The 26,722-nt window shown below is 42.9% G+C and overlaps 1 protein-coding gene across 2 annotated transcripts in view; it reads left to right on the forward strand.

The window, feature by feature from the left end:
• MCC (MCC regulator of WNT signaling pathway) overlaps nucleotides 1–26,722 on the forward strand; it is a 430,148-nt gene that overhangs the window by 312,368 nt on the left and 91,058 nt on the right. For both annotated transcript variants that reach the window (XM_036845622.1, XM_036845623.1), the window contains 2 exons: nucleotides 5,513–5,626; nucleotides 17,527–17,669. In XM_036845622.1, the coding sequence (XP_036701517.1) occupies nucleotides 5,513–5,626; nucleotides 17,527–17,669 (257 nt within the window). The remainder of the gene's footprint in view (nucleotides 1–5,512; nucleotides 5,627–17,526; nucleotides 17,670–26,722) is intronic.

The raw sequence follows: 26,722 nt of genomic DNA on the forward strand, positions 1-26,722 counted from the left end.
CTCTCAGAGGCTTCGCAAGCTTGTCTTTACAGCCAGCTGAACTGTGAAATATTAGTCAAGTAATGTTTCATCCAAAAATAACCACCATTTTGACAGTTGTCTTGAAGCCAAATTTCCAGGTGGTTTACTTTCCTTTGGATACGCACTGTAAAATGAATGTGAAGCCGGGCTCAAAACAGCCTAGGGAATTAGTATCTTTTATCTCCAGAAATATGAGGTATGCATGGATTTATATCCTTCATGTGCTAGGCCCAAAGTTGTATTAGGAAGTGTCATGGTCCCATCCCAACATTGCTGAGGCCTTGGGTTAAAATTTCACAGAGAATTAAGAGCCCTGACAGTGAGCTCCTTAAGCCTTGGGACTTCTGCTGAAGTCCCAAGGCTTAAGGCCTCTCATTCCTGTGCTGTTAACCACCAGGAAGTGTGCTGCTCCAAGACAGGACTGTGTTACTTCCTCATCTGAATGTACCTCTCACTACCTGTAGTGAGGCTTCATCTGAGAAGGTTGTTGACTTGAAACTTGCTGACTTAAAACCTGGCTGGGAAAGAGGAAATGCACATTGTTGAATGCTTACTTGGTTTCAGACACTATGCTGGTCATTTTATGGATGGCCATCTCATTTTGCCTTTATGACAGCAAAAAAACCCATTTATAAAAATACCAGTTAAATCAACTATCCAAAGACAAATCCCTAACAAGTATCATAAATGAGATATGAACCCAGGTTTATCTGATTCTTTATAAATTAGGCTTAGATCAACTTCATTTGCCAGAGTATCACAACATAATAGTGGTCTATACAGCGGAGGTCTGTTCTTGCTATTCTATTACAGAAGTCTGGAGTTAGGCAGTCCAAAGCTAGTAGGGTGGCTCTACAGAGTTGTTAGGAATTCAGGCACCTTCCACTCCCTACAGTGTGGACCTCATCTTTCTGAAGCAAGATAGCTGCTGGAGCTCCATCCATCACATTAATATACCAAGCAGCAAGGCTGGAGGAAGAGAAAAACAGCATGACCTCCCTCAAAAAGATTTTCCCAGAACTTCCACATATTTTTGCTTCTGTCTCCTTGGCTAGAACTTTGTCACATGGCTACACCTAGCTCCAGCTGCAAGGGAGGCTGGGAACTGGGATATTTCAGCTGAGCAGTAGTCTGACCAACGAAAAATCGAGGTCTTGTTCCTGAGCATGAAGAGAAAAGTGTGTTTGGGAAGAGACCAGCACAGACTGCAAACGTCATATATTTTCTTTCTCTTTGGTTAGTGAAACATCTTTTAATGGTACTTTGAGGTTCATGTGTCTGAAGCTCTGACTCAAGGTAGAGGCCATTTCAGAAGCCAGAATATAAGTAAAGAGATCCTGAAAAATGATGCAAATATAATTTTTCTATTATAGATAGTTGACAGTTTTGGTTGCTGTGGTAAATTTTTCTTTCCAGTATTTAAACCCACTGTCACTCCTTTTAAAAATTACCTGGGGGGCTTCCCTGGTGGCGCAGTGGTTGAGAATCTGCCTGCTAATGCAGGGGACACGGGTTCGAGCCCTGGTCTGGGAAGATCCCACATGCCGCAGAGCAATTAGGCCCGTGAGCCACAACTACTGAGCCTGTGCGTCTGGAGCCTGTGCTCCGCAACAAGAGAGGCCACGATAGTGAAGAGGCCCGCGCACCGCAATGAAGAGTGGCTCCCACTTGCCGCAACTAGAGAAAGCCCTCGCACAGAAACGAAGACCCAACATGGCAATCAATCAATCAATCAATAAATCTTTAAAAAAAAAAAAAATTACCCGGAAAGACCTGTATTCTCTTATTTTTTTAATGCTGGGCTTGACACAGGTCTACACAGTTTCTGTCATAATACTTGTAGCATTGCTCGAAAACTCTCTAGCTATTGAATTTGCAGGGATACCACCAGGTCTGCCAGAATGAGGGGGGTGAAACCCCAAAAGAAGGAGATCCAGTCAGCTCTTGAGTACTGGGTGATTGACAAGGTGGAACAGGGGAGCTCTGGAGCTGAAGCTGGCAAGGAGTGTCCACTCTTCCTTGCGGTGAGAACAGGACTCATCCCGTGCTCAGTTGTGGGGATGAGAGAGGGGTCGGTCAGCCACATTCTCAGCAACACATCTTGCAACTTGTGGGCAAACTTCTTTCCACACTGCACCTCCCAACCTCTGTAGTTAGCTTCTGCTGAGTACTTGTCAGTGACACTAAGGAACAAGTGTATACTGCACCTGGTTTTTAAAGTTTTACCTTCTATCAGAATTGCTGGTGGACAGGGAAAGAAGATGCAGCAGGGAAAGATAATAACCGTTTACGGTTTTTATGCTACAGCCTTCACCTGCAGAAAACACTATGACAACTCTTGTTTCTTTAATACAAAAGCCTCTTTCTCTTTAAAAAAAAAAAAAAAAAGTATTAAACAGGAAAGTATCCCAGAAGAGTTTGAAACCACCCAAAGGCCACCACCAAAAAGTTAGCATGCCAACTTTCCAGTTTATTTTTCTGTTACATATTCATTATTTTTATAATCAGAGGCAAACATTTTAAGTAAAGTTTTCATCCACAGGAAAAAAACCCCTGAAAATCACTGTCACATACAACACTGCATAGTGAGGAAGGGGCATGGTGGCCTTGGTTCTGATGCTAGGCTCTCCTTGGGACCTGGAGTGAGCAGGTCAATCTCCGGGTTTCAGTCCTCACTCGCAGATGTGGAAGTGGGAGATGCCACATGCCGAGGGCCTTTCCTCCACTCAGACATCTGTGGTTATGACACTTGACACCGTCTGCAAAACTTGGGGGCATCACAGAGCTGGCGTCTAGTCCAGATGGTTCTTAGTTTGGAGTTCATAGATAGATTCCGGGGTGTGTCATCATCTTAATTAGGCGGAACACATGCGTAAGCACCAAGTTTATACTCTCCTCTAGGAGAAGGGCCCATCACATTCATGAGATTCTTAAGGAATCTTCAAATTAAGAACAACTGAGAGGCTTCCCTGGTGGCGCAGTGGTTAAGAATCCGCCTGCCAATGCAGGGGACACGAGTTCGAGCCCTGGTCCAGGAAGATCCCACATGCCGTGGATCAACTAAGCCCATGAGCCACACCTACTGAGCCTGTGCTCTAGAGCCCACGAGCCACAACCACTGAGCCCGCAAGCCACAACTACTGAAGCCTGCGCGCCTGGAGCCTGTGCTCTGCAGCAAGAGAAGCCACTGCAGTGAGAAGCCCATGCGCCGCAACAAAGAGTAGCCCCCGCTCGCCGCAACTAGAGAAAGCCCACGCGCAGCAGCGAAGACCCAACACAGCCAAAAATAAATAAAATTAATTTAAAAAAAAAAAGAAAAACTGATCAATTCTTATTTGATAGATAGGCATCTTCCATCCAGAGAAGCGAAGGGACTTGCCCCACAAGCACATCTGATGGATCCTTTGGCAATCCGGAGTGCTGGTGTTATCGTCTCTCAGCCCAGGGCTGTCCTCCATAGGATGTGACCCAGCCTGGACCCCTCTGCCCTGTACTGTGATGGAAATAACCACTCTGTGTGTCTCCCCATCTGGCCCAGTTCATGAGGTCAGTATGGAGTATATAGTCTCCTCTGTCAGCTTTTCCCCCGAATTCTCCCCCAACCCCTGCAGGCAGCCCTTTCCCCCAGAAGTAGGAGGGGAGATGGATGAGAGAGGAAGCAAATCTAGGCTCTCATAGTTGGGATCCTTGTTTCTGCTCCTATATATCTTAAAGAACATGTCTGCTCTCCATGTATTTCATCCTTCCTGTCAGAGGTGAGGTGGTGGGTCTTCTCCCAAGACCACACATAATAGCGTAGCAGACCACAGTGTCTGTCGCTAAAGGAGCATTCTCAGATTGACAGTTCAGAGGCAGAAGGGCCAACCCAGCTATGTAAGGGAGTGAATTTGTGTCCCTCTCCCCACACTGGGAGCAAAACTGCCTCCAAAAAATTGTACAATGGAAACACTGTGGTATTTGTGCTGAGAATTCATCACAGAAACCCTGTATCTGAAACCCAAAGTGACCTTTTCTGAGTGGCCCTAGCCCTACATGAGAAGGCAAATACCACCAGATTGCCTGACATTTCCTTTTTTAAATTTCAAGCATTCCTGATTTCAAATCATCTATTGATCTGTTGGTTTGCAGCCCCGATGCAGTTAAGTGAAGTCACAGTCACTGCTGTGATAGTCTCACAAACAACCACTTTGAAACCCTAGCCCCTGCCCTATGTCTCCTTCTTGCCTACTCACCCTCCCCCAAGCCTCCCAGCCTCCATGCAGCGTGGAGGGGCAGGTTGCAGAAAAGAGCATCTTTCTAAACCTGAAATTAAAATCTTCAAAGTGGAGTTGTGTGCTGCTGCACTGTGTCCATCTTGAAAGATCAAATTTATTTACTCCTTACTTTACATCCTCTTGGCAGAAGCTATACAGAAACCCTATAAAGAGGGAGGGTTTGCTCTGATTCGCATCACTCACCCAGGTGTCATGTGGAATTCAGCTCAGGGATGGGCTGAGCTCCACCTGGGACTGACAGTGAAGACAGCGAAGTAGTGACTCAGAGGGCAAGGAAGGCTGGAAGATGCTGCTCCAGGAGCCGTGGTTGAACAGATGTTAAGGATGGTCCCAGCCATCCACCTGCAAAGCCACAGCGGACACATGTGTGGTAGGCATGTGTGCATCCCAGGCTCCATGTGCAGAACCTGAAAGCTGAGCGGGTTGAGATCCTGGAAGTGCGTGATGCGCTTGTTAATCTGCTGAAGAACGTTCTTTCTTGCTCCGCTTACCCTGAGAGAGTTGGCTGGGGAAAGGTAGAGCGATGGATTCTTGGTTTCTCTCGCCATAGCATAATTTATCAGAGTCCCGGTTCTGCTTCTGAGAGGCCTGCTTGCACAGAAGCATCATCTGGTCGATCTAGTCTGTCTGGCGAACAATGAAGAAGGAGGAGCTGGCAAGAAAATTAATGCGTCAACTTGGGGAGGAGAACGTCGGAAACAATGAGCTCTCCCATTTTTTTTTTCTTAACACTCAGCCCTTTGGTCTGTCTGGACATGTGGTAGTATGGGTGATTGAATTGAAAAAAATTGAATTGCCCCATTCAACTCACGTATTTTCCCAAAGGTAAAAGCTAATTTGGTCCTGCCTTTTCCTTGCTTCTTGAGAATCAGGCAGTCCACACCAGCTCTTAATCTCCTCCTTGTTGAGTAACTTGGAGAAAGCCCTTAGAATGAGCAGCTTTCCTCTCTATTTTTATTAGACCATCCAAAATTAGGTCCTACTGCCCACACATAATAGTGTTCTCCCTGTTACATTTAGGGTGACCAGATAATCCAGCTTGCCTGTGACACACCTGATTTCTGTCCATTGTCCCCTGAGATTAATATCACCCAAGGTGTCCCATTGTAGATGATACCTATTTTTATGTGATCACACTAATTACCGGAAATGAAGGGAAGGAAATGAGTTTCTGCCGAAGGGTCTAACCTTGTGCTCCTTTCTTCCCGTCACTGCAGCTTCACTTGGCAGCCCTGGCATCACTCAAGGGAGATATAGTGGAGCTTAATAAACGTCTGCAGCAAACGGAGCGGGAACGGGACCTTCTGGAGAAGAAATTGGCCAAGGCACAGGTAAGGGATCTGGAAAGGTTTTTTTTTTACTTTATTTTTTAAGGTGAAACAGATATAGAAATCTCCACAAAACAGATGACGGTTTGATGAGCAGACCTCCTCATGACCACTGTCTAGGTCAAGAATTAGAACCTGACAGTCATCCCAGAAGTCCCTCCTTATGTCCCATCCCAATCCCACTTTTCCTCCCCACATGACTTTTTTTTTTTAATATTTTTTATTTATTTATTTATTTATTTTAATATTTATTTTTGGCTGTGTTGGGTCTTCGTTTCTGTGCCAGGGCTTTAGTTGCGGCCAGCGGGGGCCACTCTTCATCGCGGTGCGCGGGCCTCTTCACTATCGCGGCCTCTCTTGTTGTGGAGCACAGGCTCCAGACGCGCAGGCTCAGTAGTTGTGGCTCACGGGGCCTGGTTGCTCTGCGGCATGTGGGATCTTCCCAGACCAGGGCTTGAACCCGTGTCCCCTGCATTAGCAGGCAGATTCTCAACCACTGAGCCACCAGGGAAGCCCCCCACATGACTTTTATAGTCATCTTCCTGTTTCTTTATGGTTTATCGCTGGAGTTTGTATGTCCCTAGACAGTGGAGTTTTGTCTTGCCTGTTTAAAAAGTACGTGTTTCCTTTGAATCTCTTAATCCACAGGTTTTCCCTCCGTTCTTTATTGGCTTTATACTTAGTCTTTTAAAAGCTGGCCATTTGACCTATGGAGTTTCCCACAGTCCAGATGTTTCTGATTGTTCACCCAATGTGCAGTTCAGCATGTTCCTCTGTCCCCTGTATTTCCTGCAGAATGGCCCTGGATCCAGAGGACCAGTCAGATTCATGGCCAGTCCCTCTGGCAAGACTGTAGAGGGTATTTGTTTTTCCACTGGGAAGCACATAGTATCTGGTTGTCTTGCCTTCTGAGATGTTAGCAGCTATCTTGTTGCTCAATGCCCAAGTTCACTGATTCATCAAGACTTTACAAAATCATGATATTTTAGTTCTACCATTTCTTTCTCAGTTATTAATTGAAGTGCTTTTATAGAGACATTTCCCATCATCTATGATTTATTGAAACAATGGTATAATTCACAGAGGAAAAGCAGAATCATTGCTTCATTCTTTTGATTTATTTAACATTTTTCAAGGTAATGAATTATTTATGATCCTCTGAAAGTGCCCAATTATTTTTAAAAATATTATGAACTTAGGGATTTAAACATATTTGGGTTTCAGTCCTTTGTAATTATTTTCCTTGTAGAAACTCAAAGTATTCTATCTTCGGCCAGTAAGAACCTCTTCAAGTTGGCTCCTGAGTCTTTTGACATGAGCCTAGTACTTACTCCAGGCTCATCTAGTACATTTCTCACTCCAAACCTGGAATTAAGCATTCTCCATGTAGCCTTGGTTTTTCTCTGTAGAAAATGGTATTTCAAGACTGCAATCTGGGTGCTAAGGGTGCTAAGGGTGCTTATTGCTTCTAGGTTGGTCATTATTTTTAGGCCTCTTTTATAAACATAGCCAGGAAATTATTTACTTATTTATTTATCTACATATGTATGTATTTATACATTTTAAGATAAAATACCTTAGGAGCTCATAAAAATTTCTCCAATTTAAATTCAGACTACAGGGTTCTTTTACTTAGCTTCTGTATTTTGTTTGTATATCTTTTCTTTCACACTAAAAATCTTGGTTCTGAAGTTTACAGAGGATGATTGGATAAGAATATTCCATAATTACTCGTTTGCTTCATTCCATATTATATACAATCAGTCTCAAAATAATAACATTAATACTATCATAACAAATACAGTTACTGAGAAGAAGTTTTTAAAGTTTTTTTTTCATTATGCTTTCCTCATTCCCCCAGTCTTTTGCAACTGTACTATATCCACACTGCCTGACCCTATGGCCATTACATCTTAGACTTTCTCCTTTTAATCCTCATTTAGTCTTCTACAAGTAAATTGTATATTTCATGTTTACCATGGCCTTTATGTCAATGTCCCTCTGTTTGTTTGTTTAATGCCTGAAGCTATTTTCTAGTAGATTTCCACAGGGAGGACTCATGGGAATAATCTTCACCAGCTTTCTGCTTGTTAATAACAATGTGTCTCTGCCCTTCATACTTGAAAGGCATTCTTGCTGGCTATAAAACCCTTGACTCATCTTTTCTTTACTTGAATATGTTTCTTTATTCTATTTTGGCAAAGAGTGTTGCTCTCAAAGTCTGTTAATAATACAACTTTCTTTCTCTCTCTCTCTCTCTTTCTTTCTTTCTTTCTTCCTCCCTTCTTTCCTTCCTTCCTTCCAGTAATTTTACTAGAGTAACTCTTAATCATTCTGGTTTGATATTCTCATGTTTGCTGTGTTTTCTTTTGATTATATTTTGTAATCTTTTTTTTTTTAATTTCAGAGAAGTTTTTTCTAATTATAGTGTTTAATATTAGTTTTGTTCCCTTGCCTTTTCTTTTTCTTCAAGGATGCTTATTATTTATATCTTAGATCTTCTTTGCCTGTCTTCAGTATCTGTCACTATCTCAAATCCTTTATACCTCTCCCTTTTTACCTTGTTTTTCCTGTTCTCCATCTTCTGTTTTTCTTAGGCCTTATATGTTGTATTTATCCCCTCTTGTGTGCCTTCTGGCTTAGTTATATATTTCTGCATTTTTATTTTATTTCTTTTGTGTGTGTGTGTTCTATTACCTTCTTTCTGAGTTTTTCTAATTTTGAATTATGTTCTTCCATGTTTTATGTCATTTCATCTTTTTAAATCTTTTAGCTTATTTTGAAATAGTAGTCTATTGTTTGGGACTTTTTGTGGGGAGAGAGGTTCTCTATTTTGTGACATGCTTTCATGGTTTATAGGGATGTTATTCCGCTCTTTTTTTCATTCTACTTTCTTGTAACTTTATGTGGGATTTGCCCTCAATACTGTTCTGTTTTTCATTTTTATGTGAAAAATAGTTTCTTTGAACTTTTAGGAGGCAGAGTTGAACATGGCCTTTTTAAGTTCATAGAGCTTCCTTTTTTTCACGAATATGGCAACCTGCTTTCTGACACTTCATGGCTCTGTTCCCCTCACCTGCTTCTATCTCGATCTGGTCTTTCCTTTGTCTCTATTACCCCATCCTGTTCAGTTTTGATCCTACTCCCAGCAGTTTCTCCTCCTGGCCGGGAGTCCTAGGGCCAGTCATAGGGACTAGCTGCCTTAGCCCCTTCAGATCTTACTGTGGGCCCCTTGCTCCCTCACTCTTGGCTCAGGCAAAACCCCTCCCAGCTGGCCCTCCTCACTTTCCTGTGTATACTTACTGGCTGTTCTGGGGTTTTCCAGTTCTCGGGTCCCTCAGCCTTGTTTCTTCCCTCTGCTTCTGGCCACACAGACACCATTTAGGTCTTGTGGATGCTGTTGGTTTGTCCCTACCTGCTTCTGTTTTGTTGTTCAGGAGGATACCTTATCTCTAAGCATTTGGTTTTGATGTGTAGGTTCTCTATATTTGTGTGGGAATTCAGAGAGATTAAAAGAACGAGGCTGCCACAGTCATCGGTCTAGAATGACCTATGGCAGGTTTTGAAAACTCATGTTTCATAATCTTAGACTGTTCGAGTAGAGAGGAAAGACCTTTTGTACTTGAGATCATCTGCTTCCACTTTTGACAGGCAATCCAGAGAGGTTAACTTGCTTACCCAAGGTCAAATGAGCAGCCAGCCCCAGAGCCAAGACAAGGCTACCAGTGTTCTTTCCTCATACAGGATGTTACAGAGACAGAAATTTTCAATTTTTACTTGGATGAGATCTTAATGTTTTCCTTCTGATTATAGAAGTCACAAAAATGTGATAGAAAAAACTGGAAAGACAGCATTATCATATTTATAGTGGACTGGTGAATTAAAACTTTTTTAAATGCTTTGTTGTTGTTTCTTAAGGTGTTTTTTGTTTTTTGAGAAAGTAGTTATTTTTGCATTAAAGACAAAATAGAATGGTGTTAAGCTGGTGTAAAGCCAGCCATTGTTAGTAGTCCTTATTGGTGAGAATTTTTTTGTTTTAGGAAAAAGAAATTGTGAGTGCTTTTAACTGGAAGCTGGCATGTACCCCAGTCTTGGATTTTAAAAGATGACCAGGAAGGTTTTCGTTAAAATTTAAGTCTCAAAGACAGAGCAGCTTGTGCAGAGGATGATAAGAGGGGAATGGGAAACTTTTTGTCTCCTATGTTAGGGATTGATTCAGCTCCCTTTTGACTTAACTTATGGTCAAGATAATCTCATGTAATAGTTTTGTTGGCTGGTTTTACCCCTGATGGTTACATCACAGTACCATTAGTTGACTCTCTTGCTTGTATACTTACAGTAAATATACTTAAAAATTACTCTTCCTTTCACTGGAAATGTCTTCCCAATTCAGATACTGGGACCCAGGAAAGAACATGAAGAAAAAGGTTAGTCTTGCCAGGCTTATTCCTTTTATAAAGATGAGATTTATGCAAGAAAAATTAAGAACAAGGAAGTGTCTGTGCCGTGCTTTCTGTGTTACACGCCTTGGTAAGTGATTCGTGTTTGAGGCTTTACCAGATGGTGGAAGAGCAAGTTTGTGTATAAATGTGTAGTCTGTGGCTTTAGTAAGTTTTACCAGCTCTCTAAATATTACAGAGCTATGATTGAAATGTAAAATATAAATGGTGCTTTTGTTCATCAGAAATAATCAAAGAGAGCTTCATAATCTGTTGAGTAATTATTAATGGTGATACTAGAACTAGTTGAATAAAAGAAGGCTCATTATACATGGGCAAAAGTCGGTGGAGTTTTAATAGTGATGGGAAGGGAAGAGCTAAGTAAAGGACCCCCCAATACCAATGTGATGGGGAAGGCAAAGTGCTTCTGTATTTGTATTCTACTGCTGTGTAACAAGTTGCCCCAAACTTACTGGCTTAAAACAACACACATTTATTACCTCCTGTGCATCAGGATCCCAGGCATGGCTTAACTAGGTCCTCTGCAAGTTTGCAGTCAAGGTGTGGGCAGAGCTGCACGCTCGTCTGGACACTCAACAGGGAGAGAGTTCACCTCCAGGCTCACTCACGTCATTAGCAGAATTTCTCTGTGGTTGTAGAATTCATGGCAGCTTGCTTCCTCAAAGCCAGCAATGGAGAGAAAGATTCTAGAATCAATCTTCTGGCAAGACAGTCTTATATAATGTAATGCAATTATGGGAGAGACATCCCATCACCTTTGCCACATTGTGTTAGTTAAAGGCAGTCACACGTCCCACCCAGATTCAGTGAGATGGTAATCACACAAAGGAGACACAGGGATCATATGGTCACCTTAGAGTCTGTCCATCACAGCTTCCTGGGGGATCTGATTAACAGTGCCTATACCAATAGTGATGATCACCACACTTCTTTAGCTCTGTTTTGTGCCAAGCAGTATAGCAAGCATTCCGCATGCTTTATCTCACTGAGTTCTCATAATGACCTGTGTTGAGAATACCTTAACATTCCCATCTACAAATGAAGAAATTGTGAGGTTTAGGGAATTTGAATATCTTGCCTGAGATTATGGAGCTAGAAAACACCTAAAGTCAGGGTTTGAATCTAGGTTTCCTGGGAATCCATAGCTGTACTAATCCTGTATTGTTTTTTAAGCTGCCCAGGCTGCCCTGGGGATCTCAAAGAGGGTGGGGAATAGGGCACAGGTTAATTTGGTTTAAGTATCTACCCTCCCAAATCAAACAGGTGCTCAGACCCGCACATGCGATTTGCACCAACACTAAACACCTTCTTGGGGAACAGCCTGGTGGGAAAGTGGCAAAGGTTATATACGGTACTGATTTGATGCTTTCAGCATATTTTCTTTGCATTTAATACCAACAATTATTTTCACTAACTGCATTTTTAAAAAGTACTACAGAAGGAGATATATCAAAACAAGCTTCTGAGCCCCTTTGAAATTGGTCAGTAGTAATACAGTACACCTTCTATTTCTAAGCTCTCTATCTTTAGATAGCAAGTGTTCTGACTTTTCTACTGCTTGACTTTTAGGAAGAAGACAAACATAGTTTTCATTAAATGTAATGGAGAGAGTGTTTTCTTTAATCTTTCTCTTGTATGAGATACTTACAGAGGTAGTATGGATGCCTTCTCTTTGCCAGGATCTCCCTCCCCCCATTCCTTCCTTATTTGTTTATACTCTTCGGTACACTGCTCTAGCTGTTTTGTTTTGTCAATGACGTTTCCATTTGTGCTGAGCCTCTGTTTAGTTGGCTTGGTTCCCCACCCTACCCCTCGGGAGAACCTGGGCGAGGACTTTGAATGAGGGTAGAAATATCCTGAGTGGTATTACTTGTGATCAATCCAGTGTGACCCTGAGAAAGTAGCATAACTTCTTAGCGTATTTTAAAAGGGAGTGGTGCCGACCCTCTTCCCACGGTGGTTGAGAGGGTTAACGAATGAATGATGGCATTGCATTTTTCAAGAATGGAGTTTATAATACCCTTAGGTTTGACAGCTGAGACTAATGTGATGATTAAAGATCAGTGGCCTCTGTGGAATAAGATAAAACCCAGTGAAGAACATTAACAAAACCATAAAGCTTCTTAGCGTCACCGCATTACGCAGGGTTTTTCCAACAAGGGCTCAAGTTCTCAGGCCAGTCTGTCTCAAGGCTGACTCACAGCTTTATCCCTGGATTGCACCAGTTGCAGAGATGAGCCTAAAGGGTTTTATTCGTAGTGGTTGTAATGATGATATTGCTTGCTTTTATTAAACATTTTTGCATATAGGCAGTTTCACCCATTTATGTGGCTAGAGACAAGTATTTATATAGATTTTAAATTTGTTTCATCATCATGATAGGAGAGCGGAAACCTAGAGAAAAAGCTCAGGGTATGTATTAAGCTCCAGATGAAATTCAGGAAAAGCAAAATTCCATCCTATCTAATCCCAATCTTTTTTTTTTTTTTTTTTTTCTTTGCCTTTCAAAATGAAAGTCTGTAGTTGCAGGAGAAATCCAGCTTCCTAATGATACTGACCTCCAGAAATTCATGGCAGGCAAGATGCTGCAAGCCTAGGCTTTCTGGCTTTGCTGTACTGTAGGATCAGTCAAAAATGGAATATAGGTTGGAGGACCCTGGGTAAAAGTCTCTGTAATAATAGAAGAAAAAAAAAGCAGTAGCATGTTGTTTAAGACCATTTCTTATTTTTGCTCAGCTGGAATTATGTGAGATGTTTCTATACAGTAAGGAGGCGAAAGTAATCCCTCATCTGCAAGTTTTGCTAGAAGAAGCCACCATTGCTTTCTGTTCAGAAAGTTGTTGCTGAGTAATTGACTTTGGTAGCTAAAGCTGGCTTGATGGGAGCTGGAGGGACGTAGAATTCCCTGCTTTATACCCCCTTATGTCTACTTTTCTATTTCGGTGCTCCCAGGGGCTTGAGCAGAGAGCTATTTGGGTTTCCTAACTCTCCTCTGGTATTGTAAGGCATAATGTTCATGCTTCCTGGAGTTCACCGAGGTGGTTCTGGGTAAGAGACCAAGGGGGCATCACTCTGCTGCCACTTGAGGTCTTTAGGTAAATGGTAAGGAGGAGCTAAGCCCACAGCTCAGGGAGCTGGAAGGGAGTAGAGGCGAGAAGGCTGTGGCTAAAACAGCCTCAACCCCTTGACGCCATACACAGGACTCTGAGGATTTTACAGAGCATTCTGTTTGCTATCTGGGTTTTAATAAATAGTCCCTGTGCATTTGCTCTGTTTTCATCTATAAAGTGGTTGTATCATCAGGATATGCAATGATAACAAATAACCCCAAATGTTCAGTGGCTTAAATTATCAAAGGTTTATTTTTTGGCTTCTTGCTGGGAGCTCACTGGGAGTGGCAGGAAACTCTGCTGCATTGTCCTCACCCAGCCTCCCAAGCTGAGAGCCTCTACCATCTGGAGTGTTGCCCAGGGGAAGAGAATATGGGAAAGCCTGCAGAAGCGCTTAAAGGCTTCTAGGCAAAACTGGTGTATATTCACTCATATCTTGCTGGACAGGCAAGTCACATGGCCTTATTCAGCTTCATGGGGGAGGAGAAATATTCCTGCATGTGCATGGATGGAGGTGAACCAGAGTCTTGGTAAACGCCCCTGCAGGCTGCCACCAGGGTGCTAATGCTTATGTGATGTGCATCCCTTATGGTGGTCCTGGCGGTGCCCCACATACATAAGAAAATACTGGAGAAAAATGAACACCATTTGAAAAAGGATCCCCTTAATGGATTATGAAAAAGTGGATGTCTTTTTATCATTCTTTAAAGTTTTCTATAATGTACTTAAATTTGTAACTTAAAATTGAAAAACTTGTGCAAACGTTACGTAGTAATAGGAGTAATACTCTTTTTCCTGTTTGGTTGTCATTGTTATATTACCTTCTTAAATGAGGCTTTACTGGAATACCTGCCCATAAGTGACTCTCATATGGAGGTGCAGTATACAGCTTGACCTAGCCTGTGTCCTTGTGAAACAGAATACCCGAAATCACATAGCCTCCTGGGTTAAAAAACGCTCTCGGAAACTCGGGTCAGTGAGAGGCATGGGCAGTGTGATACTTGAATTGGGCCTCATTTTAACAGGCCAGGCCTGCTTGTGTGGGAGGCCGCCAGGGCAGGAAGGCACTGATTGCTCACAGAATGGCTTTGTCTGTCCTGGGTGCTCCCCACTCATCTGCCACCTTTAACACACTGAAGTGCCCCATTCCTGGGCTTGGTCTTGTGCAGTTTAATGGGAGCTGTTTAACAAGAGTGTTTTCTTGAGTTCTTTTGGCTCCTGCAGGTAATGACTTGTTTCGTCCTGCACTGTTGCCCTTGTGGGAATTGATGCACTTCTTCCGGCACCACAGCTTGGAAAAGCTCAAGGGATTTTTTCATTCAGCTTGGAGAGCAACGCTTCCACTCATCTTTGGCTGGGCATGATGAGTGTGCAAGGAATGGGTGAAGCGTGTTTAATGAGATACCTCAAGGGGATTTTGATTTGTAACATCAAATCAACTATGAGCTATGTCTTCTCAGTCATTCATTCGTCTGGAGGTTAGGAGTTTCGATAATTATTTTCCAGTATTCTCTTTTCACTGGGAAAAGAATCTCTAGAGCACCATTCTATCATCTCTTCTTCCCCCCCACCCCTCCAATTCCGTCCATGTTTCTTATGCACCAGCAGAGAAGTCTGCTTGGAAGCTGTGACCACATTTCCCTTCAAAGGTAGGTGTCATGGTGACCCTCCCTATGGCACCTAGCACCGTATCATAGTTTAGGAAATCAAGATATATCTATTATTTTAGAGGAAATATTAAATTATAGAGGCTTTCCACCATTGTGAAAAAACATACGTATGGAAAAATATAGGAATGTAACCTTTGCCTTCAGCTGAGAAATTTTTTCCTCTAAAATGTTCTTGTTGCTACTCCCAGATGAACTCCTAAGTTCCAAATAGACGTTATGAATCTTTTTTATCCTTTCAGCTGCAAGCGCTGTTGTGTCTGACTGAATTATCGGGCTTCCTGTTGAGTCTTGTTCATACTCATACCTTCCAGGCGGACTTTCCAGGTAGAGGCAGGGGGAAGATGGTACGACACCAGCTCTCATGCTCTCGTTATCTGGGTACCAACCATCTGATCTCCCTGCAAGCCGGGCAGCCCCACAGGAGCTCACCTCTCAGATAGCTCCTAACAGCCAACAGGGGCTTGGTGGTTATCAGTTGATCCTGTGTCTTTTTCTTGAATAAACACTTACGCATCTTCATTTTTAAGTGGATTTTGCAGTTTCTTGTCTGCCTTGGTGGCGGTGGCGGCCTGTTGACCTGTAAAGACTGAAGGAGGAGGAATAAGTGGGGAATTTCAGGGAGAGTGAGAGCTCGTGGAGTTTGTAAGGGGAAGCGTTTCACAGCAGTTTATAGCCCTAGAGAACTGAATATGGGAAACCCCAGAGCAGGAACCAGCAAGATGACAAAGTAGTAGGAGTCATGGCATCCACAAGATCAAGGTCAGACCGGGCATTATCTCATAACTATTGTAAGATCTGGAACTGGTGACCTTCATGAGAGCGTCAGCTACATACGCACATACAGATACTACACACATGCAGGTGCATGCGTGCACATGTGCACACACACACTCACATACACAATTTGAAGATGGGAAAAAAGACCAGTAATAAAAGCTCACAGATATTCTGAGGGGATGGAGAGAAGCAGTATTCTGCTTATGGAGAGAAATAAGAAGCTTTTTCATTTACTGACAGGTACTATCTGTGAGACACTGTCATTTTGTGGACTTCTGTTGTTCCTCTTAAAGTGTGATGGATCACAGGTGAAAAGGCATAACTTCATGGGAAGAATATTTGTGGCCTGTCAGGGTTTTGTTCTGGTTAGGAAAGCTTCCATGTAGATGGGACTTTCACTTGTCCTTCCTCCTGGCCTCTGGTTCCACTTACTTCCTGTGTGTTGGACCTTGAGTGGAAGTTATTTGACATTTTGGGTTGTCACTGAGAACAGCAGTTCACATCACTGTTTCTCTGAAAGTCACCATCTCACAAAGGTCTGTGGTACAGGTTCCTCTCCAGTCTTATTTCTGGAGCTCTGAGCAGCACCCAGGAAGTTACTACATTCATAGTGACCAAGCTGTTGTTCATAGGTAGGGTCCCTGCCATGATTTATACCAACGTATTTATCATACTTTGCTGAGTACTTCTGTTTCAGGTAGCAGTCTGTTTTGAAGGCTTTGTGTCCCTGCCCAGTAGCTTCTGGGTTACACCATTGGAAGCCTGGCAGATTTTAGGGACGGGGAGGACATTGGACATGGTGGGTGAGAAGTCTTACCTTGCCCGCCTGCCCCCAGCCCTGAAAGTGCAAAGCTGGCAAGTACGTGTGGCTCTTGGCGTTAGGAAAACCTTGCCGAAAATGAAGTTACGATTCCTCTGCTGAACGGGAAATTAATCAGGACTGAACACAGTAGACAGGGGCAGAAGCTCGACTCCTTGTTCTATCACTGACTAGTGTTTATTATTATGTAAATGAGATTAAATGTACAATGACTGGTTGGGGGTTGAGGAGGAGGGAGAGAAATGAAGGAGATGAACAGGTTCCTTAGGATTTAAACTCAAGATACAAAAAATGTTTTTATAGCATCTGCTGCTTCCTAATCCTTCAAATGCTGAGCAAGGGAAGCTCCTCGGTTTCTTGAAACACAGCGATTTATTCATCCCATCGCACGCCTAGGTCACCCACAGTGAACCCGGCTGTGTGCCAGGTGCTAGGGCTAAGTCATGAAAACACCCAGCCCCTGCCTTCCCAGAGTTTATAGTCTAGTAGGAAAGGATATTGGAAAACATTATGTGTGCAGATAACCAGCCAGGTAAGAAATGGTGTCACACAATTTAGGATTATTTGATTGAAAAGTGGCTGAAACATACCCTAGCAAACTTCAGCCAAAAAAGGAATGAATTGGTTAAAAAGGAAAAAATGAGCAGCCATGAAAGAACTTGGGAAGAAAGCTCTGGGGATAGAGGTAGCGGGGACTGGAGGGCAGTCTCATCAGCGTGCAACTTCAGATCCATTCGCTCAAGATTCGGATTCCAAAAAAAAGGCATCTGCCCGCTCTGTGGCTGAGGAAAAACAGGAGGTGTGGATAGTGTGCAATGGCAGAGGGACCTTTCCCCAAAGAGCAAATGAGAGCTAAGAAAGGTAAAGACTCAGATGTCCACCAGGGGCTTTGTAAAGTTCAGCTACTGTTGTGTCTTCTGGGATTCGTGGCCAATGCGCAGGTGTATGTTTATTTGGGGCATGCTCCACATTGAGGTTGTGACAGTTTGAGGCCATAAAACTTAGAATCACTCACCTGTAGGTGTGTCCACTCATTGGCACTTCTGTCTTGTTCTCTCGACGCCAGTGTGAGCAGTCCCACCTCATGAGAGAGCATGAGGACGTCCAGGAGCGAACGACGCTTCGGTACGAGGAACGCATCACCGAACTCCACAGTATCATCGCTGAGCTCAATAAGAAGATAGACCGTTTGCAAGGCACCACCATCAGGTAGTCAGCTCCAAGTCAAGGCTCTCTCTCTGCCCGTCCGGGTGGTGGTAACCTGGGTTTCGGTCTTGAAGTCAGCCCTATGAATTATAACAATGTTTTACTTGTAACTAATATTTTTACAGTTGATAAGTATTTTCTCTTTACTTTGTTAACCACGTGCTTTCCCGTCCATTATTCTGTTCTGACCTTGATCCTCATGGTAACCCTGAAAGGTAGACCAGGGTGGGAGTTGTAATCCTCAGTTGACTGATACGGGGAAGTTGAGTGAGATGCTTTATCAACAGGTTCTAAATGGCGCTTCTTCTGTCTTAGAGACCAGCATCCCTACCAGCCCTTTTATTCACCAGGTCTGTTCTAGATATACAAACTCAGTGCATCCCTTGGGGCCTTTGAGAGATTTATGAATGTGGCTTTTAACTAAACATCACGTATGCTTCTAGATAATCTAAAAAGTTTTTGAGCTCACTTGAAGTTGACTTACCAACATTGACGTAGCCTTGTACAAACTCCTAAGGCGGGCAGTGGAGAGGAGCAAGATTTGATCCATCACATTATTGGTGAAAAAGCTGGGGCTTAAAAATGTTAATGACTACTTTGAAGTTACCCTTAAGAGAGGGCAGACAGAGGTGGAGTTAGAACCCACAATATCTCTGCCTTTACTCAGTTTTCTTTCCATAGAAGTGATTGTTGGGGATTCTGCCTTCCTTGCTCATCAATCAGCTGGCCCCTAAGTCTCCCGCACACAGCACTTAGTTGGTGTGTCTGCCCTGCTGTCCACAAGAGGGGTTTACCTTAAGTGACTTACTGAGCCAAGGAAGAGAACTTTTATCTTCCTGCCCATGCTCAGGGAATAGCCCTCAGGAAAACAAATGGTTGGCATCTACTTTTATGGAGAAAGAGTGCTTTGTGCTCTGCCTGTTTGTATAGGCCTCAATTAAAACAGTTTTAGAGGCAGCTTCTTTAAACTCTCCCTCTGGAAGTCCTGGGTTAGAAGAAACTTTGGAGGCGTTTTGTTCCAACTCTGAGAGTTACAGTAATGATGGGGCTACTTGATGAGAGTACTGGTGGGCCTCTGTTTCAGGGCAAAGTTGTGGAAAAATTTGCAGTGAATTGGAGCCACACAATACATCTCATATTCCAATTTAGAACCTCAAGCCTTTTAAATTGTATCCTGGTCTTCAGAGTGATTGTAGGTTAGAAGAGCAGAGACGAATTTTCAGCCCAAAGAAATGATTATAGCAGACTTTAAGGAGGCTGACAGAGTACACTGGCAAATTTGTAATTTCCATTAAAACATGCTGCACTTTTAAACACTTGAGAAGGTGAGGGCAAATGGACTCAGTGAGTTGTGAAAAAAATGCATCACGCATCACCTAGAAAACTCAATTTCAGGATGTTTAAATTGAATATAATGGCCAAACTGCTTCATGTTAAAATACAGTGAGCTTCTTGAGCATAAACATTTATCGGTGCCTTTTATTTAAAGGGAGATTGCATCTGTACAGATGTCACATTAAATTCTGCCAGTTTTCAGTATGTAAATGCGCTAGCCCCTCCTCGAGGTGGGGACTCCCTGCAAGGCTGGAAGACTAGCAGACATGTGGGCCAGTAAGGCAAGGCTCTTCTTGTCCTCTGAGCTCTAGTAGCTAAGGCATCTCCCAGCCTCCATCACTCCAGGAAATTGGTTTGCTCTCAGGTCCTGAGATGCTATAACAGACCCAGTGCAGGAGGAGCCAAATGCCTTGGACAAACTCTAACTGCCCTGGCATATCCAGGCTGTAGAGAATTGTCATGCTAATCAGGTACATTCCTGACACCTTATAGACTTTTTTGTCACTTCAATCCGGGCCTGAGTTAAGAATTTATTGGAAAAGCTGAAAAATCATCAATCAGGGAATGGTTTATGATATATCCACATTTAAGCCATCCTGAATTACATAAGAAAAAGATATGACAGTCTCATAGTTTAAATTTTTTTTCTCAGGTCACAATCAGAGAACCAGGGACCTTCTGTGACTGCCCTAGAAGACTCTCCCATCTTTTATAGCCACAGGGCTACTGTAATCAAGAATCAGACACTACAGGTTGCTGAATTCCAGCATAAGTTGAATTCAAAGCCACATCCGATCTCTTAGGTTAAAGGTTAAGCACTGATAGGAAAAGATGAAATGGTGAGAATTTAAGTGGACACATTTGGGTAGATTCAAATGAATCAAAATGCCTAGAGCCTGCAAACGCCACTGAATTTCCCCTCCGGCAGAAGCAGTCCCACTCCCGGTCTGATAAAGTTAGTCCTACCGTGCTTGGAGACTCTGTAGCAATCTGATCCCAGGTAGAGGGTACCAGATACATTCATACCTCACCGCTACTCCATTCCTCGCTATCTTTAGGCCTAAAAGTAGCCAAATTCAATCATGCCCCAGGGGGATAAGTAGAAAATCCAACCTTGGAAGATACAGTTAAAATATGTAAGAGATTTATAAGATTTTATTCATTTATATTCACAGAAACTTGAGAAGAATATGTATAGGGTTAGGGCCTAAGTGTTCTAGACCAGGGAGGGAGGAATATAGTGTTAGATTTATGATGAATTTATTGATACAACTGTTCGTATCAGACATTCTGGATTTAGTGTGTTAGCTCCAGCAGTTTGATTAAATGAAAACTAGAGTCATTGGAGGATTACATTAACTAATGTTGAAATGCCAGAACTTCCCTAGTATAACATAGGAGTCTGGAGGCCGTGGGAGTCGGGAATGTTGGGTGGGAGCTGACGTCATTAAAATGGGGTCTTTGATGCCACTTCACTACTGGAGTCAGTGTGGGCTTGGCTGTTGTACTGGTCCACAGGGCTGCAGTAGGAATCAAAATGATTCGACCCGTAGAGATTTTTGATAATGGCTAATTGATCACGGAGTCTCCAGGATGACTAGACTGCATAATTTCTTGCTTTTTTATGTATATATGCCATTTCCTTTTTATTCTCTTACTTTCTCCTGTTATATAAGGTGAGTTGGTATTGGTGAAGCTTAGCATTTAATAGTTAGGCTATGTGATGCCAAGGTGAATTTGTCATTAAACTAGAAGAGGAAGGCTCACCTAACAATGAATATAATTACCCATGGGACTTTGGGTCTCCCATTTTGATGAGAAGGTGAGTACATTTACATTTGAACAAGGGATGGTTACCGAAGCTTGATGTCATTGCTATTGCAATTTGGAAATTTAAGTATGTGTGAGAGGATGTGTATGGTTGTCAAGTAGCCGAAGACAGTAGTATGGATGGATGTTGTAGACAGTACTGTAGACAGCATGATGGATGTTGTCTGGCACCTGGTACCATTCCCGCTCCTTCTCTCTACTCTCCCCCAAATCAAAGAAGATTGACCCTGGGGACTACTTCCCAAACTCCCTTAACAGCTGGGCTCTGGGATACAGTTTTGGTTCTGCCAGTGAGATGCATTCACCTGGATCTGGAAGGCTGAAAGGAGGCGGGAGCCATTGTCCCTCAGGCCATAATGGTGGCAGCTGACATACAGGCTTTGGTGAACATGAGGTCCTGCATTGACTGGCCTGACCCTGGAGCTGTGGGCAGGTGTGAAGGCAGCAGCAATTTCCTTATCCTGGAGGGGACCACAGCTCTGATGGCAAATCTGACAGCCCCGGGTGGCCTCCACCCACCCTTCTCTTCTCCAGTCCTTCTTTCCGATGGTTTTGTAAGCACGAAACTACCTAAATTAAATCCTACTTGAAACACCCAGAAGAGTTTGTTTTCCTAACTGAACCCTGCCTAATGCGTCCTAAATCTCATCTGCTTGGAATAAACACTGAACAGTTTGTATTTATGGCCTTCTAAAAATTTTTTATTCATGAATATTTTAAACAAATTAGATCATATAGGGCACACTGTTTTGTAATATGTGCTTTTTCACTTAACTGTATGTTGTGGCTTTTTTTTGACATTCATCTGACTTGGGGGGATTATATAATGGGATGGGTAAAATGGAAAAATACGTCAGTAGCTCACTTTGGATCTGGGGGAGGAAAAAAGATGTCTAAGCAAATTAAACATGAGATCTTTTGTTTCCCAAGGAGATTATTTTCTTTTCCCAAAAGCTGCTCTCATAACATCAACCTTTCACTGCCAACTCTCATGAGTAGTTCATGATTTCTACTTCATTTCCCATTTGCTTGTTAGCCCACAGCTGTCTGGCTTCTGACCCCAAGTTTGCCAAAGCTCCTTCTGCTATGTACTGAATTGTGCCGCCACCTCCAGTTCATGGTGAACCCCTCGATATGACAGTGTTTAGAGATGGGGCCCTTTGGGAGATCATTCGGTTTAGTCGAGGTCATGCAGATGGAGACCACATGATAGGATTAGTGAGTGTCCTTATAAAAAGAGATGGCAGAGAGCTCACTTGCTCTCCAGCTCTCTCCCTGCCATGTGAGGACGCAGTGAGAAGGCAACCATCTGTAAGCCGGGAAGAGAGCCCTTACCAGAAACCAACCATGCTGGCCCCTTGATTTTGGACTGCCAACCAAAGTCTAAAACTATGAGAAAATAAATTCCTGTTGTTTAAGCTTGTCTATGGTACTTTGTTACAGCAGCATAAGCTAAGACACTTTTTTGAAAATCACCAATGATTTCTTAACCGAAAAATCCGGTGACCTTTTTCTTGTTTCTGGCCCTTTTTTGCAGCATTTAACCCTAAATCCTCCTCCCCAACTGGTGTACTCTTCTCAAACCTCCATGACCCTTTATGTCCTAGGTCTTCTCCTCTGTCCCTAAGATCCATCTTCAGCCTTGGCTCTTACCCTGGGCTCTCCCCCATGCCTTTCACCAGGATAGCTGCAGCCCTAAAGCACTGACCTCTCCTATTTGTGTCACATTGACATTGGCACTTGACCTTTCTGCTTCTTTGTCTGCAAAATGCTCCTCATTTAGTGACTGAGATAGTATCCCAAGCCTCCTTGTACTCTAATATAATCCATTCGCTAAAATCTCGTGCCGATGCTATGCGCCCGACATTTCTCCTGATCTTCAGGCCCACGCTTGGGCCTGTGTGGTACATCTGTCTATCCATCTTCATGTTGCTGCATCTCAAACAGTGTAGCCAAAACCTCTTTCTTTCCCAGTAAAACATGTTGTTCTGATTAACTTCTGGCCTAAAGAGTAGAATATAATGAAACAAAAAATGAAACCCAGAAAGATAAGGTAGCTTTCTCTCTCTCTCTGTCTTCCTATGTGGTACATATTCCAACCTTGTTCACTATTTGAAGTTTTTGAATATGGATCTTACATCAGACCTAGTTAAAACTGGTACTCATTGATGACAAGGATGGATTATTATATACATAGGAGAGCATTTCAGAGTCCCATTTGTTCAGTTATTCACCATAAGATTCCTAGATGAGTCTGAACTTCCTCTGTACTATATGGAAAAATAAGAAGAGGTACTTACTCATCACTTATTTCCTGCTATAGATCCTCTAAGAGAACTGAAAGGAATACCTCTCCTCCTTGTATCTAAAAAAATCTTTGTACTTCAAAAGAATGATGACCATTTCAGGGCAAGTCGGCCTTTAATTGCAAGAGAGACAGAATGTGTTTCAAAAGACAAACCACAAACTCAGGTAGACTGGGTGAGCTGGATATAGCTGACTGACAGTTACCAAGGCAGGCAGATGTTCTTCTGAGTCTTGTTCACCAATCACTCCAATCCAGTGACAAGGCATGAATGTGCACCCCAAAATAAAACAAGTATAGAGACTGCTACTGAAGTAATATTCTTATCAACTGCTGCTGATTCCATAGTACTTCTGCTCAAGATCTGGAAAGCATGATAAGAATTATACTTTCATTGACTTTTTCCTTTTCTAATTAGATCATTTCACCCCTAGCTAATAATGAGAAAGAATCTTTTCTTTAGGCCATCATATTATTGTTTTGTTGGTACTAAATTTAGGAATTAGGCTGTGCTAACTGGTTGTATAGTCTTAGGTAAGTCGCTTAGCCTCTGGAAGCTTCAGTGGTCTTATCTGTAAAGCAAAGGTATTGATCCTGTCTTAGATGATCACCAAGATCCCTTCCAGTCTGCCAGTCTGTGACTTGTCTGCCTCTGCTAGTTACGTAGGTGTGTGTACAATCTAATCCCTGCCCCCTTAGGAGCGTTTTTGGGTTTTTTTGTTGTTAAGCTAGTAACGAGCATTAATCATTGCAACTCTAAACTAAGCAACGTGGAAGCACTTCACAGATGCTTCGAAGTAAATGAAATAATGTACATTTAGAATCCTGTGAGATGATCCTTTATGTTCCAAAGAAAAACACCTCAGAACTTTGTAATTCCATAATTAGGAAACTGCCACAGTAGCATACAATTAGCAACATTTATCAGTTTATCAAAGCTTCTGTTTTTTGACTTAAATTGATCACTTCTTGGACCTTTTCATATTTTCTTCCTTTTCTTCACCAGCATTAGCAGTTAGTGTTCTTGGGGGAGGCATTTTTTTCCCCCAAAGAAATAAGATGTCACTTACCAAGAGTTACCATATACACCATGGAAGGAAGCAAACAATAAAGTCACTTTGAGATGCCGATGCTGTGTCATTTGCTAGACACTTTGACCAGCTAGGTGACGCCCTGCTGCTCAGAGCAGCCTTAAAAACACACCTGAAATTCTTGCCTTTGTAAAACTGCCACGGATCAGCAGGGTGTTTCTGACTTCTTGTTCCATTTCTCTGGATGGACCGATGCTTCTGAATAAAACAGTAGAGAGAGACTCCCCAGCATCAGTCTTCTGCAAATGCTGCAGTCCCAGATTGACTGTCAACTTACAAAGGGCCCGGAGACCACTGGCTTTTGTCACTTTCCAGTCCCAGATTCCAACCTCCTTTCAGGAACCATGCCAATAAGGATGTTCAGGAGGTGACGAAGATATGCAACTCCAAGATTTTTTACCAAGTCAGCTGGAGAAACAGGGTTGCGCAAACTTTCTCATGTTTAGGTTCAGTTTAACCTTTTTTTTTTTTTTTTTTTTAAAGTATTTGTTTTATTTATTTATTTATTTATGGCTGTGTTGGGTCTTCGTTTCTGTGCAAGGGCTTTCTCTAGTTGCGGCGAGCGGGGCCCACTCTTCATCGCAGTGCGCGGGCCTCTCACTGTCGCGGCCTCTCCCATTGCGGAGCACAGGCTCCAGACGCGCAGGCTCAGTAATTGTGGCTCACGGGCCCAGCCGCTCCGCGGCATGTGGGATCTTCCCAGACCAGGGCTCGAACCCGTGTCCCCTGCATTGGCAGGCAGATTTTCAACCACTGCGCCACCAGGGAAGCCCCCAGTTTAACCTTTTAATGCCTCTATTTTGGGGACACAGAAATGCACATGATCTTCTCACAAGGTTGCTTTCTACCTCTAACTACTGTTTACGTTGTTTGCTCGTGTTGTTTTGCATTGTAACCTTCATTATGATTACCATAAGGGGGAACCTTAACCATGGATGGTATGTGCTCACCTCAGCCTCTCCCTGTGACGTCAAAAACAGAGGCCATCTGCACTTCCCTGCTGCTTATTTTATCTGTTTCCATAAAAGTTCTCAGCAATTCTTACTCCTTCCTCTGAATTCCTCAATTTCACATATTTTTTTCCTTTATTTCTGCCATCTAACCCTGATTATTTGCCTCCTTCAATACAGTCAATTCTCCTTCTGATCAAAATTGTCCACTCAGCAAGTGGCCTGAGTGCTCCTCTAGCCTCATGGTTCCATCCTGCACCCCATTTTGGTTTCAGCTATCCTGAACCTCTATCCCAAGCTCCACGTGTCCATGTTCACGTTCACGGGCTCCTCTGAGTCTCTGCGTGTGCCCTTGCACCCTCATGACCTGTCTACAGTCTGCTCACCTTTAGACTCATCTTCAGTGCTTCTCCATCCAGGAAGTCTTCCCTGGTCACTGCGCACCTGCAGCCCCAGATGCTCCTCCTGTGTCCACCCAGAGCATCCTTCTTAGGTTAGAATTTGTTGTGAACATAGTTGACTCCCGGAAGACAGCATCTGTTTGGTTTTTGCCATCCTATCCTTGTTTTGGTGCTCAAATACCTTGAATGAGGATCCTTAGTTTGCATTTCATGACACTGAAAGTCTTCTGCCTAAGGTGACATTTCTAGTGTGGTATCATTCTTCAGTCTGTGCTCTGACCTCAGTAAGGAATGTTTCCCTCAACAGCTTCCTTCTCCCACCCCTTCCCTATTCACTCCTTTATAAAATCCTTCCTAATAAAGTAATTTTTACAAAGCAGGAGATTTGGCAGGCACTATATGTTTTGGGACCTGCCAAGCCAAGAGGTTTGAAGGTGGCTATGAAAGATTTTTCAAATACCGTTTGTACCAGAGATACAGCAGCAGCGTTTATCTGGCTTTTTTGGTTGGAAAACAGTCTCAGCCAAGCTGAAGCTGATTACATTGGCCATGCAACAAAAATAATCTATTCATCATACACAAAATCTCCCCTTAACTAAAATCAGGGTTTTAACTGCTGATTGAAGGGAGAGCTGATGTATCAGGGCACAATTACCCTCTAGACCAAAAAGGTGACTCTTAAGAGTACTTTTTAATTGTTTTCTTTCCTAAACCTAATTATTGTTGACTTTGCAGATGTCTAATAATTAACTTATTCATAGAACGTTAACCTATATTTTTTGCCTTCACCAGTCCCATTCTGATTCATATTTTGACTGTCTGGGGGTTTTATGTCTGTTTAAAGTCTTCCCAGATTTCTGTGTGGCTCTTCTTAGAAATACTTTATAAAGCAGGGGCTCAGCTGAATTCCTTCCCTGAGAGGATGTTGATTTCTTGAGAGAACCAAGAACTCTGGAGAGTTCTTCCCATTTCTCTAATATAGATGTGTCTCCCCAGCTTCAAATGGCAGTTGCCTCTTCCCCAAGTTCCAATGAACACCACTCACCATCTGGGTCCACCCAAAACTGTGGACATTCTGCCTACCCCACCCCCGGTTGTCAGCAACTTGAAGTGAATGCCAGGTTGAGAGAATTTCTTCTCTTCC

Source organism: Balaenoptera musculus, chromosome 3, assembly GCF_009873245.2.
Source record: "Balaenoptera musculus isolate JJ_BM4_2016_0621 chromosome 3, mBalMus1.pri.v3, whole genome shotgun sequence".
Lineage (NCBI taxonomy): Eukaryota > Metazoa > Chordata > Mammalia > Artiodactyla > Balaenopteridae > Balaenoptera > Balaenoptera musculus.